Here is a 14,823-nt window from a genome sequence, read left to right on the forward strand (position 1 = left end):
GACAACTTTTGTACACTTTCAGCTCAGTTAATTTTGTTTTTAATATTTGCATTTCCTTCCAAAAATTCTAACCTAAATTAAATTAATTCCTTTTCCATTCTCATTTCTTAAGTGAGATCTTCTTATGCAAGTACTTGTTGATAGGTTTAGTTAACCATATCACAGTGTACATATATTTTGTATAAAAGAAACTAATGGCATTTTTCTTTTGTCCACAAAAAGGCACTCTGTTTGGCAGCATTTGTTCTTTGTAGAAGCTCTAAGAGACTCACAGGTCTTCAGTATAATTGTAGAACAATCTGATCTGTCCACAAGTATCCATAAAATGTGCTCTCTGTACGTGATGAACAGTGAGTTTTTTATGAGGAGTTGCCAGAGCTAAACCTGTGATCTTCCTCCAAATTTATTAAACTTTAGATTTGTACTGAAGACTTTGATCATATTATTTTTCTTATCCCTGGCTGCAGTCATAATGTAACTTGTGTTGGAGGAAAAGTTAATAAAATCTGAAGCAAGTGTTATATCTAGTTTTATACATTTATTAATAAGTTTTGTTAATTATGCTTATCAAATACACAGCTGTAATGTTCTTGTTCTGCCTTTTCAGGACTGTGTCCAGAATGTTCCTACAAACTTAACTTTCATCACCGGTAATGCAGTATTTTCAAAATGTGGGGACTGAATTATTAACAAGTTCCAGTTATGCTTAACTAAAAAATAGGGAAAAAAACTTCAGATAGATGATTAGAAAACTTCTGTTCTGGAGTTCTTATGAAGTCACTGATTTGATATACTTGTATGTCAGATATTTTTGCACTAATGAAAGTCCAGAAAAACTGTAAGAACTGTAAAAATCCCTCCCTCAAAGTTTCCTTATCTTGGTTTTAGCCCAACAATTATTTTTGTTTTCTGGGAGCTTATGCAAAACACTGTCTTTTCCATTTTTCCTGTTGCTGTGTTTAAGAGCTGGAAAATATTTTTCTTTTCCTCCTCTAAAAAATACTATTTTTATGTGTGAATCATGTAGCTGTGCTTTGAAACTTTGAATTTGAGTATTTGTTCTTGAGAATCACTCATTAATAGGGAAAACTAAAACAGTGAATTTTGAACCCATAAAATGTGTACATTAAGTTTGATTTGTTTTTTATTATTGTCTGTAATCTTACTATCAAACTATTAATATGCAGTTGGTATGGTTTTCTGGATCTTGACGCTGTTTTAGCTGCTTGTAGTTGTATGCCTCCATTGCTATAGTATCTGAGAAGCCCAGGACCGGGAAACCTTTGAGTTAGAAAAATAGTATTTCTATTTCTATGTGGGTATATTCAAGAAAGTGAATTAATCCACTTTAAAAGTTAGTTCTTATTAAATTTCATTAAAGCTCTATGTAGATGCATATTCAGAATTAAGGAGAAAACAGTAACTGAGGTTAGTTTGATCTGGCTTCTTTTTGGAACTAGCATTTTAAAACCACTTTAATTCTGAATAAGAATGGTCAAACATATTTTCTGTTTGTCAGCTTCAGAGTAATACTTCCTTTGAATTAATTTTCCTGACTGCTTTTGGCCAAACAAGCTGCAAAAAATTGGCTCTTGTCACACAGAAAGCCCACATAAATAATACTGAAAATAAAGTGCATAGATTGTTGACCTGCAGTAGGTTCTGAGACTTAAGATTGTTATACCTCAGGTTTTTATCATTATCAGATAAGAAAATGTAAAAGAATTTGTATTCACTGCATTTTTGTTATTACATGTGCACAAAACTAAGTTTGCTACATAAAAAAGTTAGATTTCTACTTACATCAGTATAAAGCGGGCACATGATATAACATTATTTTCTGTATTTAATCTTTGCTTGCTAATTCAGTGTCATTTTTAGGAGCTTTAGCATTTCCTGAGCTTTGTCTTCAGCTATATAGCTATGTTTCTATAACACTTCCATTTTTAACTGCATATTTTAAATAGTAATAATTTTCAGAAAGAATGACAACTGTTTGACTGTATTAGATATCTAAGGTTTACTGTTGTTTGAGGAGTACATGCAATAGAGAAGATAAACATTCATTTTTTGAAGGAGGAAAGAAATCAAACCAAAGAAAAGAGGCACAACTATACTGAAGTCTAAAGAACCAAAAGTTAAGAAGACAAAATTATCTTGTTCAACAAAAAGCAAGTCCAAAAAAAAGAGCCATAAAGGTAAAATTTAAATTTTAAACTTTCCATTGTGAAAATATTCAAATAAATATGTTGGGCGTTAGCTCTGCCATAGCTATAGGTATATAAATGTATATGGACTGTGTAACTTGAGTAGTCAAAAAAAGTAAATTTCTTAGATAAAATTTCTTAGGTGTACAAAGAAGGTAAATTTGAAAAAAAGACAATTTTTTTACAATTTACAGAAATGAGAGAGCCTTTTGAACAATATGGCATTGGAAGGAGAGGTGATCTAAGAATTGGGATGCTGCATGCCAGAAGGGGTTCCAAAGTTACTGATTCTTTGAGGCTTTGGGGTTGAAAGCTTTTTGGTAATGTAAGATAACCTCTCTACACCACAGATCTTGGGATAGCATATTTGAGCCCGAAGTGATGACCCTTGAACTCATGCAAAAAAACAAAATTGTTTTTCCTTCAGTGTTTGCTTTCTTTCTTTAAATTAATGGTGTGTGCATGCATGCTTATGTGTAATATATTGTGATAAATCTATGCTTGTAAACATTTTAAGAAAATGGGTAAAACCAAGATAGGCTTATTATTTTTTTTAATGTTTCTTTCTAGATCAGGTTTCTTCGGAAGATTCAGATAGTTCTGATAAAGGTAAAGTATTTGAATATCTTTTACGTTTTTATGTTTTTGTATTAAGTTGTACCATATTCAATTGTCATTGGTGCTAGTTTTATTCACTGGTAGTTTTAGTGTTTGATAAGATGCTGTGAAAGCTGTGTGAAAACAATGAGAGATATGAAGGGTCAAAAAGTAATTATTTCTAAATTCTTGGAGATAAACAGGAATTTTCAGAAGGACATCTTTCAAGCTTAAGGAAAGAAGAAAAATAGGAGGATATAATAGGAAATAGTAAGAAAAATAAGGGGTTAGTTTGTTCAGGAAAGAGTCACTGGGCGCAAAATTGGTACATTGTTAATAGTTGCATGGTTCAAGGTGTGCATATATGTGCTGTGTAATACTATAGAAAATACTTTTCTAATATATTAATAACTACTATAATTCCTTTTGTGGAAAAATGCTAATATGTATGCTACCTGCAATATTAATAGGAGAGCACTGAGAGAAGACACCATGCCAAATATATCCTATACTTTAGCCAAAGTCTGTTCCAGTTACCACCTATAGTATCTCAGAGACCTACCTGTTGCAGGTGGAAGAGATCAGCGTTTCAGTGACTCTGTCACAGTGGTTATCCTTATATCACAGTAATTCCAGCCCCAGTGTCTTTTCTGATGAAACAGGCCCCATCTCTTGATCCTCCGAATTCTTGCTGCAGACTGTCTAGAAGGGCCTGAGTGTTTATACTGATTGCTTTTCTGTGCTATAAGCTGTTTGGAAAGTCCTCAAAACCTAATATTTCTCAGCTAGATGAAGGAAGTCCTGAAGTCTTCTGACTCAAGCCATACTTAAAGTCTCTGTCTTGTCAGGAAAGTTCTATTGGAAGCTTTTCCTCAAGTCAGGGCATATTTCTAATAAAGGGACATTTTTGCTCTTTCTCTCCCTCAGTATACTTATACTGAACAGTTATTCAGGAAAACATATTTTTGACCGTTTCACTGATAAATTACAATTGATAAAAATTGTCATTCAAATGGAAGTAGAATAATTGATTCATTTAATACCAAGATTTGAAATTGTATTGTGATTCTGGATATGTGATTATAAATCTTTAATTTTAGGAACAAAGTGCTAGTTACTCTTAATATAAGGATCAGAGTTTTGTCATGATTTCTATTATGTTTGGCCTAGATACTAGTTAATGATATCTAAGAGTCATTTTGGTGCTGTATTGAATAACATTTGGCAAATATTTTCATTTTCACTTCATACGAAATAAAAGGGAGGTGTTGAGTCTTGTGATTACAATTAAATGTTACTGTTAGCAAACAAGTGTCTAGATTAAAAATGTGATAAATTCTTTAAAAATTAATTTCTTAGACAGGTTATTTTTTTTTGACAGATTCAGATAGCAGTGATGTGCAAGATGGTCCTTCAGATGCAGACTTTTGGAAAGGTCCTCTACAAGAGCCAGATGAAAAATCACGGTTAGTTTGGTCAACTAGTGAATTTGTATCTAGTAAAAGTTTGAATAATTATGACCATTCAGTACTGCAAAGGTAGAAACTTTTCGTGAATGTTTTGATGAATATTCTGACAATGAAAATTATGTCAAATCATCTTCCCTGTAGTGAACCTAAGAATATTCTTTTAAAAAGAGAAGACATGTATGACACTGGAGAAAAAGCTGTCTCAAGCCACTAACATGCTGCTGCCAAAATAGGTCAGCTATCTTAGAAGTGAATCCTAACAGTCAACTCCCTGCTGTTGCAGAGAAAGGGATACATGAAGGATATGGGGACATAGTGAACAAGTCAAAATGGTATATACTGGGTACATATTGTAGCTGGAAATCTGCTAAATCTTTTTTATACAAAGATTAGGTCCTAATAGATTAAAAGCAGAACATTCTTTGACATATTTTTATTTTTTACAGGGAGGAGGAATTTGATGAGTATTTTCAAGACTTGTTTCTCTGAAACTTGAAATGGACGTAGGCTGATTTTTTTTTTTTTTGGAGCATTAAGATGAGTGCCTGGTAATCCAGTCATATTTAGGGACCAGAGACTTTTCCTTCTGCCGGTGTACCATTTCTACAGTCACTCCATATGGACCATCTGGGTGAAGTATCTTTGTAGAAGGATTCAGGCCTAAAAACTTTCTTTTTCTTGAGGTAGCCTGCATACTCATGAAATAAGAGAAATAATCTATTGAGTGCAAAAGATATATTGCACCCTAACTTAAAAAGAGGAAGGACATAAACAAATAAGAATATAGTTTATTGACAGTGCATCACAGAATTTGGCTGCTTTTTATTTTATCCCGAACTTTAGATTTTGCCTGATTTGTTTAAGGAAAGTTTTGGAAGAGTCTATTATCAGTTTATAATGACTAACATATTGATATTTTTAATTTATTAAACAGGAGTTAATAGACTTAAATTTATTAGTCATGTGGTCTTTAATATTCAGATATTAGTGTCTGTAAGTATTTTATATGCTATTAGGGAAGTTCAGTTTTTATCAAGTATGTCTTTCGCTTGAATTAAATAAATATCTGAAATGTCTTCCCTACTCCTTAGTAATGTTTAGTTCATTATGGATTTGTTTTAAATGTTAGTTATCATATGATATGACTAATAATTCTGCTCATTAATAAAAATCCAGATGGTTGTTTAAATTTTTGGTTTAATAAATAAAATACATTGCTTGCCGCTGGAGATGTACACGTGGTTGGTTATCTCTGGTTTCTGATCCCCTTAACATTGAATGAATGTTAATCCTTCCTTAAAGTGTAATCCTGAATATGCAGGTAAAGAATACTTATTGCTTGAGAATCTTAGCGGATTCATTTTCCTATTCAAATTGCAACACAACTTAAAACATTCTTTATTGTATGTTTCCAAAGAAACAGTCTGCACATGAATAGTTACAGGGACCATTTTCTTTGTCAGATGAAAATTACTTTGGATATAAAGGACAAACTTGTTTTGAATTAAATGTTTATGTTACGCAATCTGACAAAAGTTAATGTTGTATAAAATATATTTTTGATAAATACTTCCCACTGCAGATGTCATAATAAATATTTGTTGTGGAAAATGTAACAGTAGAGGTGGTTGCAGTGTATTTATGAACATATTACATGCACTCACATGAATATCAATAGAGAACTATTTACAAGTAATATTAATTACATTTTTAACAGTTTGTACTTACATAATAGATGACAGTACAAGGACGCATTTAGGGTGTCCTTGAGTAACAAATAAATGTAGGCTTGTATGAAGGCTTCTTTAGGTAAGAAGATGGATTTAAAGGTTAATTCTCTGTCATCTTGCAAGCATGGTTGAGAGCCAAATCCAATCTGCAGCAATCTGCTTACATGTATGCAACTTGCCCGAAGGGGCTTTTGTAGAATGTGTTGCTATATTTGTTGCTGCAGGTATTGTACATTAGGCATGTGTTCTGAATAACTAACTCCTCTTTGGGTCTTCAAAACACAGTTATAAAATCGTACAGTATACATATTAAATACATAATTTAATACAGTTTGAATAAAATTACATAATGAAACAACCTTGGAATAGCTTTCTTTTGTATCTACGTGTAGTACAGAAAGTAATACATGATACCCAATTTTATGGCATTGTTAAGTTTGCATAAAAGATTTGGCCCATTTGTAGGTAGGTATATAATAAGTGGGAAACTTTTTGTGTATTTTTCTTAATTTCTGATGATAGCTGTACAGTATGTGTGTAGAGCATTCTTAGAAGGGTGTATAGCAGGGCAAATCTTTCTGCCTTCATTGTGGATGCCGAAAAAGATCCCTTCCGAGTAAAGAAACGTGGTTCTGCTCTTTTGCATTTGACATCCCTCTCCTCTTAGGAGGAGACGGGACTGGATCCACTCAATGCTTAGATACATGCATAATATACTAGCTGTTTTCCTTCCTTTATCTGTAGGAGGAGCCAGCTTCCCGCGACCTGAGTAGTAGGTCCAGAGTGCTCTCTGTCATTCTTCAAGGACAGAAGGTTTTTGTAGGAAGACTGATGTTTCTTACAAAGACCTAATTTGCACGCAGTGGTGGAAAGGGAGATATGTTAATTCTGACATGGCCTATTTCAGGGAGATACGTTAATTCTGACATGGCCTACTTCTTCTATCCTCTTCTTCCCAAAATTAAACTGATGCCTGTTCATTGGTTTTCACTTTTTTGGAAAATTCTGTCCGTTTATTGCATTTTAAAAGGTGTATCACGGGTACATGAGCCTTTTAAAATGACATTGAATGTAGAGCCTGCTGTAGAAATACTTACTGCTTTAGGTATCAGTGAATTCTCACTTAAATGATGCTGATGGCCTGCCTTTTTAGGTTTTCAAAAATAAAAGGTAGTCAGTTTAGGAACCATGGGCAGAGCCACTTGCACATGAACAAAGGAATGGTTTCTCCAAGCTATGGGTACAATTTACAGATTTATCCTTGGTGGTTTTGGAAAAAGATTGTGTACCATGGACCTGCTTCTTATAGATATGAGCCAGGGAATAATTTTTAGCTCTCCTAAAGTGAAATAAATGTTTACCTCTAGAATTGTATCTAGTATTGCATATGAAGGAAAAGGACACAATTCCAGATTATGGAAATACACATAATATAAAAATCTAAATACACGTTATGAAATCCGCAATTTTTTGATTGAATTATGCATGTTAAGTTTCAGTAATTTCATATAAGATCTATCAAAATTATTTATATTTTTCAGGACTGTGCAGCAGTTACATATTTTAATAAAAATATTGTGTACAAGTTGTGACATGAAGTAATATCAAGACCTCACAGTTAACTCATTTTGCACCATTAATCATTTTTTCTTCTGTCTTTTGATTTTTCAGTTTTTAATTGTAACTCTTTCTTTTAGTCCATTAAAAATTATTTCCAACAAATGGCAGATGTTTAAGAGGATTGTTAAGAGATGGGTCTGTACTATTCTATGCCAAGCAGAAATCCACGGGGCTCATTGAAGTACTTTCTAGAAGTCTTTTCTGTAGCAGAAACAGTGTCTTTGAGACTATGTATTACAAAATTATACATGTTTTGGACTTTCCCTCATCTCCGCCACCACCTCCAGCTGCATTTTCTGCTAAGAAACAGAGAAGGAAAGAAATGTGAGTATTTTCTGTTCATTTCAGTTGCTCTCCATATTTTTTTAAACAGGTGTTGCTTTTGTGATATGGATGTTATGTGTATTTGACCTCCTGAAAATTGCATGTTTTCACTACTTATCTGGGAAATCAGAATGTGAAACAACAATGCATAGTATAAATATATATATATACACATACATGTTGGAGCAGTTGATATCAACGTTTCTGAAAGGACCAAACACACACTGAACCACTCTTACTGGAAAGTTTCAGTAGTTGTGTATTTAACTCTGTCCCACACATACAAAACTGGGGAATGCAAGCCATGCAAAGGAAATAAACTGTTGCATCAATATAATATTTGAAACTATTTTTGAAGGAGAAGATAAACAAAAACTTGAATTTGACCTAATTGTATAAACTTTTAGCTAACCCTGCATGAATCACTTTTTAATTACCAATCAAGAGAGAGGGGTTTTTTGTATGTTTTTTATCTGTAGCTACTGATTCTGTTAATGTCTCTCTCAAATGATTCCACAGATTTTTACTGGTCATAGGTCAGATCTTTCAGTGTAATAAATTGCGTTTCCAGGTTCATTTAAGGTAAGATACCAATATTAGAATTAAAACTTACATTTGAAAGCTGTGGATCACCATGTTACTAGGTCATTTTCGACCCTTTCCACCTGCATTGAAACATGTCACATGATCAGTGTCCTACCCTCTGTAATTTGTGGATATAATCAACACTGTTATTAAATATATATATTATTTTCTTAGTATAATGCTGTACTCTGTTTAATTTCTGTTCTGAACTTTCCACTGTAGTGGTTCAGCAAATATGTTTATTTTGTTTTCTCTCTCCTGAATGGCTAAGAATAGCCAGGTCAGTGTGCTCTAGAGAACTGAGCATGGTTCAGCATGTATTATACTAGTTGTTTGTACTGAGTCACTTAACAAGCCCATATATTTACATGGCCTTGATTTGACAGTGTCAGATCTGTTCTTCACAAATGTGCATGGCCTCATTCCAGTGCACATTTAAAAAGATGCAAAATGATTCGCTTAGACTTTTGTAATATCAATTATGATATGCAAAGAAGGCCAAATCTTAGCTGCTGTAAGTCAATCTGTCCATGCTTGCCTGTGTAATGTTTCTTGTGGGAAGATAACTTCTTTCTCAAAGTCATAGTGACTTAAGTGATTCCAAAATACCACTGATTTAAGATGGTCCTAATTTCAAGTAGGAGTGCAAGTATATGACTCTTCCTAAATATTTTACTTGTTTTTTAGTTAAGAAGAACCTTACACATAACTGCATAGGGCCAAACTTTAAGTAACTATACTCTTTGCCAAGAAAGCAGATATATAAGGAGGTTTGTGAGTAGGTCCTGGGTTGCTGGATTTTCTTTTTTTCCTCCCCGGTATTTCTGTGAAGTTCAGATGCTTACGTTTCAGAGCAAGGAAAGAGTACTTTGTTCATATTCCCAATCACCTCATTCTCAGCAGTAAATTAATCTTTAATATGATGGTATGGTTAATTAAAGTATCTCTAAAAATAAATTTGGGAGAAAATGGGGTGGACATAATTCCTGTGAAAGTATGTGTAACTTGTATAAGAGTGCAAGCAGGCCAAAATTTTTCTTGTAATTTTATTGCAAATTATCTCTGTAGCCTTGTAAGAATATATGGAATACAGACTGTTTGGAGGATAATGCTGAATTTGGCATGATAAAGTACAATGTGTTTTAAACTTTTTTAAAGTTTTTTTTGGACAATAATATTTGATTCATTTCATTAAACTTCTCTTTCAAAAATCTGCTTTGAATAAATCATGTAAGTTTGTATTTTTAACCACTTTGCAGCAATAATTTTTGAATTTGTGCCTAATATCATTTATTTTAGGAGCCAAGAACAGATCTGCTCCAAAATCTGACAGTAACTTGATGCGTGGCCTTGAGTAACCTCTCCTCTGTGTGAAATGTGAAGAATACTCACCTATTTCCCACAGACACTGGTTAACAAATAAATTATTCAGTACTGTTTTATATTTTGAAGATGTGAAACACACTATTAAACTTCTCCAAACTATAGCTGACAATAAATCACTCCATAGAAATCATGCATATTTTTGTTTTAACTATTTCAGGCATTTCAGCTGACTGGCAGACCTGTTGATCTAATATTCCAAATGCACTACAGATTCAAGATAATGGACTTGTTTCACTCTTACACTTGAGTGATAAGGTTCTCAGTTTCTACTAAATCAGATTTTTTTTCCAGGTCATCACATGCAAAACCATACTTTTAATTTTAGAACTTACACTGTCTTAGGAAAACTAGCGCTAAATTTGCACTTTGTGAGAGAGAATTTTTTTAGCCAAGAAATTGATGATAGGAAACTAGAGCCAAAAGCTTCATCTTGAACTTGGAAAAGGAGTGGGGATATACACTGCCTTCTATGCTCCAGAAGCAAACTATCCATTCTCATATCTTGATGATTTTAGTTTTCAGCCTAAGCAAAGCATCTTAATATATTTGATGCTGATGCCACATAGAATTGCTGCATTTTTTGTTTCAGGTGACTGCAGCACTCACAGATAAATAGGTGTTTTATTATGTTTAGTCTTTAAGCCTTAAGACAAAAGAAATTTTACATTTCCTTCACCTTTGTTACGATCACATTTTCTATAATACTAGAGTTTAGAAAATGAGGTCAGTGTACTGGATTTATATAATCTTTAACTCCTTTTCCAACTAAAGATAAGAGTTAATCTGGCTAATTCAGAACCTGCATGCCATTAGTGTAAAGTTGAATAGAATACTGCACAATGTATGAATTTCAGAGAGAAAAAATACATTGACTGCCTTATGTATATGAAAACCATAAAAGTTATTTAACCTTTTTTGGCAGCTGCTTCTTCTTCCTTTTTCTTTTGTTCCTCAATAACTTTCATCTTCTCTTCGTATTCATCAGCTCGTGATTTCCATTCAACCCTGTTGTTTTGAAGACCATTGAACATAGGTGTAATTTCCTTGTGAAACCTTGAGAATTCCTGTAGAAATGATTTAAATTAGTAAATTAGAAATGTTTAAAGACACATGATTTGTAAATTCTGAATTTGTGGCAATACTGCTACTGTGCAAAGAAAACATTGCTTTCTTCTATTAAATCTAATTCTTTCAGTATGTGTACCAGATTGATTTTATTTAGTCTCACTTTTTTGCAAGCACTTGTTCTGTCTCTGGTAATGGATTTTCTTTGGAAGAGAAGAAAGTTATCCAAAAAAAGTTCTAGTACTACTGGTATACATTCAAGAGCAAGTTCTTTTTGCCAGTAGTGGCATATTACTGAAAATTCTGCATTGAAATAATAGTGCTATATTGTGCATACAGTTTGTTAGTTAGAAGAGATATGTATTATAGTCTAGTATCTTGTAGTAACATCATATTCCAAGCAGCTGAGGATGCTCCTGAAGATGTTAAAATATTACATGTCACTTTGCTACACAATATTTGGGGATAATAGTAAAAGCTAGACAGAGATTAATAATGTTGGCATTTCCATGCTTTCCAGAAGGTATGGAATATCTATACTTCCAGAATAATTGCAAGTTTCATATTCTGTTTGCTGTGCCATTGTTTTTATTGATTGCTGTAAGCATCCCCATGTTGCATCCTTCATATTTAGTGGGACTGTGAAGAATTATATTGGGCTTTTGAACTCAGTCTTTCAAGATAGTAAAAGCTGAGTGCCCTCAAGTTCCACTGTGAGCTTCACTTTATAGCATCTCTTGAATTTGCTTTTTGGAGCAAGTTTTTCTAAATAACAAAAGATTCAAATTATGCCTCTTGTGATAGTTATTTACCCCATGACCAAGAGTCTTGCTGATGTCTAGAATTTAACTGCAGCTGTTGGTCAATGATAGTGCCATCAGACTTACTGCAAAGGGAAAACCAAAACATTTATTCTTACCTTGTACACAAATGTACACACAAAATCTATGAACCCAACTTGGAGCTTAGGTAGTTCATCTCCTTTGTTTCTGTCCATCATAGGCTAGAACAGAACAGTCGTAATTTAATGTAGATATCATGCTTTTTGGTATAACAATATAGGAATCATAATGGACCAATATTTAATCATTTTTAATAACAGGTAATATTGCTTAACACAGATAAACTGTTTAGTACTTACAATTGGTTGTTGCTGTAGCACAGTTCGTTCCAGGTCACCTTGCTCCCAGAATTCATTTGCAACCATGAGGGCAACCTGAAAATCACAATTTCTGAGTGTAATTCGATGGGAATTTATGCAGAAAGCAATCAATTAAAGCAAAAATAAAGCAAAGGAGAAACAAGGCTTTCCAGAAAATGTTGATTAACTGAGATCTGACGTTACTATTTAAATCAATGTACTCTCAATTTACAGTTTAACTATTGTCACCAACTTCCCTCCCACAGAAGAACTTACTTATTGCTAGCTTCTCTCCGAGTAGCTTAAACAGTTCTCCAGAAATAGGGAGTACTGGTCAAAAGCAATAAAATTCCACTCTTTAATCCCTGCAGAGATAGCCATGCAGTTCTTTCCACATTTGCAGGTACTCTCTAGTGTACTGTAAGGCCTTTTCCAGCAAATAACTAATCTCTACCACTTTGAAAATGTGGTGCATGCTGACTAAACGATAGATTATTGACAACAGTAAGAAGACGGTATCAGCAACATAACAGGATCTTTTAATACCTGTAGTTTATACTGCCTAGAAGGCTCCACAGGCATCTTGCAGCTGTTTTAATTATGCATTATTAAAACTTTTATACCTATAAGGCTAATTGATGAGCTTGAGCATGATGGTCAATGAATACTGAAGTATTTGAAGTACTTATGTACAAAGCAGTGCCACACTGCATTATACCATTTGTTTTAGCATGATTAAGGTACCTTGAAATGGAACTAGAATGTACAGAATGGACACAATTAATTCAAATCATGCTGTTGTTAAAGCTTTACCCTAAAGAATACCCCAAAATAGCAAAAATCAAACAACACAAAATGAAAGTGAGCGGCATTTAAGGGAAGTTGGAATGGATGACACAAGCCAGGCGACCAGTTTGGGCTGATTGACAAGTTGAGAAGCATGGAACAAATGTGGAGTTTGGCTGGGGAGACGCACTGTGGAGCACTTACACTTACACTGGCAGAAAAATAGAGGTAGTTTTCTGGAAACACAGTTGGGTTCAAATAGTTAAATATCTAGTAAATGCTAATATGTATTTTTTTTAATGATCATGCACCATAATAAAACAGATAACGTATGCAGTATTGTCTGTTTGAAAAGTACCTACCTTACTTTGCACTTCCCAAGGCTTAGTTATAGCAGACAAGTCACATCCAGTCATCATCATAGCCCTTTGTAAAAACAAAACAGAATAGGCATATAGTTAGGATGATGAAAGAAAAAAAAATAGGATCCAGATTTTTTAAGGAATTTAAATACCTAAGATGCAGTTGGGTGCAGATTTTGAAAAGCCTGTAGCCATCAATTTCCAGTTCAAAATCATGGTTAAGCTCATCATTTTTTAACAGTAACACCAATTCTTAATTTACATGCCTAGGTGCCCAAATGCTTTTAAAATCCAGTCCTTGATAACTGATTGAATAAAATGTAAGATATTAACCACCTACATGATAACTTCTTTTTTGGTTGGGTCAACAGATATATATTTAATTGCCTCCTCTTCTGTTTCCATTTTTTCAATTGCATCCACAATCTTTTGAAACATAGTTCTTTTCCTGTTAAAACATACCAATAAACCATATATTAGTGAACAAAAGATCCTGCATTAAAAATAAAATAGAAAAACATATTTCCCACATTTATGCTTTTCCACAGTAGTATCCTAGTCATAGTATTATCAGAGTGAAACCTTCTTCCCACTGAACTCAAAGATAAGTTTTTCAGTTAACCTAACACATTTAGCTTTTGCTATAGATTGCTGACGTGTGAAGTATTATGTCAAGGTTCCATATGAAGAAAGAGATAACAGATTTCCTAACTCCTCATATTAAACTGTTTTGTGTGACATTCTTCTTTCTTTAGGATCACATATTTCCTTTCATAACAGTTCCTGTAAGATAATGAATTGGGAAAAGTGAAACAAATACTAATTATGTTCTTCCCCAACCCACCCTGAAACCCTAAGATGCACTATGACATGACTAAGAGGAACTATGAAAAGCATAAATGTGTCTTGCTGTTGCTTAATAAATCTCTTATTTTGCATTTAGAGTGAAGTAAATAATATAATGGAGTTACTGTTCACTGAAATTTCATATCTGCAGTTGAAAAAGTTATCAAATTGTTTACTGTCTCCTGGCTTTAAATTGTCCCAGTCATAAGATATCCAGACAAAAAAAAAAAAAAAAAAAAAAAAAAAGGCTCCATTTATCTTTAAGGAAAATACCCATTATAAAAGTCTGTTAAGTCAGTAATTTAGGAACAGGACTGATGATTTGATCTTTGGAGTCCTTAGCATATTTAGCACTGGGATCAGTAAATGTTTGTAGTCTCATTTTTACACCAACAGTTTAATTTCCATGGCCTAAGTATACTTGTGTTGAGTATGGGTAATTGTAGCATGGTATGAAAAATACCACACATGCACACACAACCTTATGATTCCATTACAGAATCTGCACTTCTAAAATACAGTGTTTGCTGTAAATAAAAGCATATTTGACTGACCTACTAAATGTATGCTAAGCATTAGAGACATTTATGTGTTCTGAAGTTTGACAGCTTACAGTGAATCCAAGAATGTCTTGGTTTTTACAAGAATGAGGCTTATTAAATAACAATTTTAAATGTAGCTCTGTACTCGGTATATCACAAGTCA

The 14,823-nt window shown here is 33.4% G+C and overlaps 2 protein-coding genes across 3 annotated transcripts in view; one reads left to right on the forward strand and one right to left on the reverse strand.

The window, feature by feature from the left end:
• The window catches only part of LOC112979740 (protein FRA10AC1), a 31,760-nt gene extending 20,648 nt beyond the window's left edge, over window positions 1-11,112 (forward strand). Inside the window, exons 10-15 of one of the 2 annotated variants that reach the window (XM_064514043.1) lie at window positions 608-650; window positions 2,077-2,198; window positions 2,778-2,816; window positions 4,186-4,270; window positions 4,720-8,529; window positions 9,832-11,112. In XM_064514043.1, coding sequence (XP_064370113.1) covers window positions 608-650; window positions 2,077-2,198; window positions 2,778-2,816; window positions 4,186-4,270; window positions 4,720-4,762 — 332 coding nt within the window. In that variant the 3' untranslated portion in view covers window positions 4,763-8,529; window positions 9,832-11,112. The remainder of the gene's footprint in view (window positions 1-607; window positions 651-2,076; window positions 2,199-2,777; window positions 2,817-4,185; window positions 4,271-4,719; window positions 8,530-9,831) is intronic. The other variant, XM_064514044.1, reaches the window with a different exon arrangement.
• Window positions 7,858-14,823, reverse strand: part of PDE6C (phosphodiesterase 6C) — a 32,837-nt gene continuing 25,871 nt past the window's right edge. The window contains exons 17-22 of the mRNA XM_026094101.2: window positions 13,613-13,720; window positions 13,273-13,336; window positions 12,125-12,199; window positions 11,903-11,986; window positions 10,829-10,982; window positions 7,858-7,922 (exon numbers count right to left, since the gene is read on the reverse strand). Coding sequence (XP_025949886.1) covers window positions 7,858-7,922; window positions 10,829-10,982; window positions 11,903-11,986; window positions 12,125-12,199; window positions 13,273-13,336; window positions 13,613-13,720 — 550 coding nt within the window. The remainder of the gene's footprint in view (window positions 7,923-10,828; window positions 10,983-11,902; window positions 11,987-12,124; window positions 12,200-13,272; window positions 13,337-13,612; window positions 13,721-14,823) is intronic.

This window comes from Dromaius novaehollandiae, chromosome 6, assembly GCF_036370855.1.
Source record: "Dromaius novaehollandiae isolate bDroNov1 chromosome 6, bDroNov1.hap1, whole genome shotgun sequence".
In the NCBI taxonomy this organism is placed as follows: Eukaryota; Metazoa; Chordata; class Aves; order Casuariiformes; family Dromaiidae; genus Dromaius; species Dromaius novaehollandiae.